This window comes from Notolabrus celidotus, chromosome 3, assembly GCF_009762535.1.
Source record: "Notolabrus celidotus isolate fNotCel1 chromosome 3, fNotCel1.pri, whole genome shotgun sequence".
In the NCBI taxonomy this organism is placed as follows: domain Eukaryota; kingdom Metazoa; phylum Chordata; class Actinopteri; order Labriformes; family Labridae; genus Notolabrus; species Notolabrus celidotus.
The window spans coordinates 23,593,613-23,595,508 of NC_048274.1; the positions used below are offsets into that span (position 1 = coordinate 23,593,613).

General features: G+C 40.8%; 1 protein-coding gene across 1 annotated transcript; it reads left to right on the forward strand.

The window, feature by feature from the left end:
- Nucleotides 1-228: 228 nt before the first annotated feature.
- Nucleotides 229-899, forward strand: LOC117810479 (poly(A) polymerase type 3-like). The gene is made up of 3 exons (XM_034680326.1): nt 229-364; nt 625-691; nt 810-899. The coding sequence occupies exons 1-3, from the start codon at nt 270-272 to the stop codon at nt 897-899; spliced, it is 252 nt and encodes an 83-aa protein (XP_034536217.1). The 5' UTR covers nt 229-269.
- The last annotated feature ends 997 nt before the right edge of the window (nt 900-1,896 follow it).

A 1,896-nucleotide genomic window follows, 5' to 3' on the forward strand; every position in this document is an offset into this window, starting at 1 on the left:
TTATTGGGGTGCATTTGTGACAGGGTTGATAGAAAATAACTCCTACTGACAACAGATTATATATGTTTTTTAGTTGTTTTTGTTTTTTCTTCGTACACATTATGGTGATTTGCAAACTGGAAGCAGAATATCATCAGGATACTAAACCCAAATTAACCAACATTCTCATGTCACTTTTCAGTAAAAACACTAAGACACAGAGCCAAACTCTACCATCATTCCTGGACACAACCCATTGGTATGGGATCACTCCTGCTACAAGTGAAGATATGCCAGAGGAAGCTGAACTGATCCAGACCAGAAAGATGGTTGAAGAGCTGAAATCATGTGGTGTATTTGAGATCGGCACAAAAAAGCAGCACAGGTAGGACACATCTTTATTCCATGCAAGCTTCCATATCGTTAAAAAATACAGCTTGTTGGGGCAGAGACTTAAAATGTTTAAACATGAAAAGGTTTTGACTGAGTGCACATAATTTTGGGTCATTGCCCTGGTTGGTTATCACAGCAAAAAGGGAGAACAACTTGGATAAATCAATGCATTTATGTTGACCAAAAGTGTAAAGACATGTTTTGTGTGAAATATGAAAATTTTAGAAATTTCTCTGTGTGTTTTATTTGCAGAGAAAATGTTGTCAAGAGTCTGGAGTCTCTCTATAAGAAGTGGCTCACAGAGACCTGTGAACGTATGGTGAGGCAACTTTTTCCTCAAGTATTGTCATTTCAAAAGTCACTCCTTATGTGATGCTGAGAACCTCTCGCTGCATAGATTATGTGTTTTATTTATATGTATATATTTGTAATTTTAGAATTTACCTGAAGTGGTGACAGCAAAGGTTGGAGGCAAAATCTTCCCATTTGGCTTCTATCATCTGGGAGCTTACTCAAAAGGTTTGTAAAGGTGTATTACCTCAAATAAAGACCTAAAAAGGAATCATGAAAGAGAATGGGGAGGATGGTTTGGTTTGGTTCTGGTTTGGTTCTGGTTTGGTTCTGGTTTGGTTCTGGTTTGGTTCTGGTTTGGTTCTGGTTTGGTTCTGGTTTGGTTCAGGTTCGGTTCTGTTTGCAGATCTGTTCTGATTATCTGGTTCTAACCCTAACCCTAACCCTAACCCTAATCCTAACCCTAACCCTAACCCTAATCCTAACCCTAACCCTAACCCTAATCCTAACCCTAACCCTAATCCTAACCCTAACCCTAACCCTAACCCTAATCCTAACACTAACCCAAACCCTAATCCTAACCCTAACCCTAACCCTAACACTAACCCTAACCCTAACCCTAATCCTAACCCTAACCTTAATCCTAACCCTAATCCTAACCTTAACCCTAACCCTAATCCTAATCCCAACCCTAACCCTAATACTAACCCTAACCCTATCCCCTTACCTAATCTTCTCAAAGACCGTGCAAATACTCACTGAGAGGAGAATTCAGATTAGCCTATCCAAGCCGAGGGATCTGATTTTTCTCAATTTCGAGCTGAGGACATTAATAATGTTTGCTCCAGTTTGGTTCTGTTTCTGTTTGCTTGAGTTAGTTCTGGTTCTGTTTGCTTCACTTGGTTCTGGTTCTGTTTTCTAGAGTTGGTTTTGGTTTTGTTTGCTTGAGTTGGTTCTGGTTCTGTTTGCGTGACTTGGTTCTGGTTCTGTTTGCTTGAGTTTGGTTCTGGTTCTGGTTCTGTTTGCTTGAGTTTGGTTCTGGTTCTGTTTGCTAGAGTTGGGTTCTGGTTCTGGTTCTGTTTGCTTGAGCTCAGTTCGGTTCTGGTTCGGTTCTGGTTCGGTTCTGGTTCGGTTCTGGTTCGGTTCTGGTTCGGTTCGTTTCTGGTTCTGGTTTGGTTCTTGTTTGGTTCGGTTCGGTTCTGGTTCGGTTCTGGTTTGGTTCTGGTTCGGTTC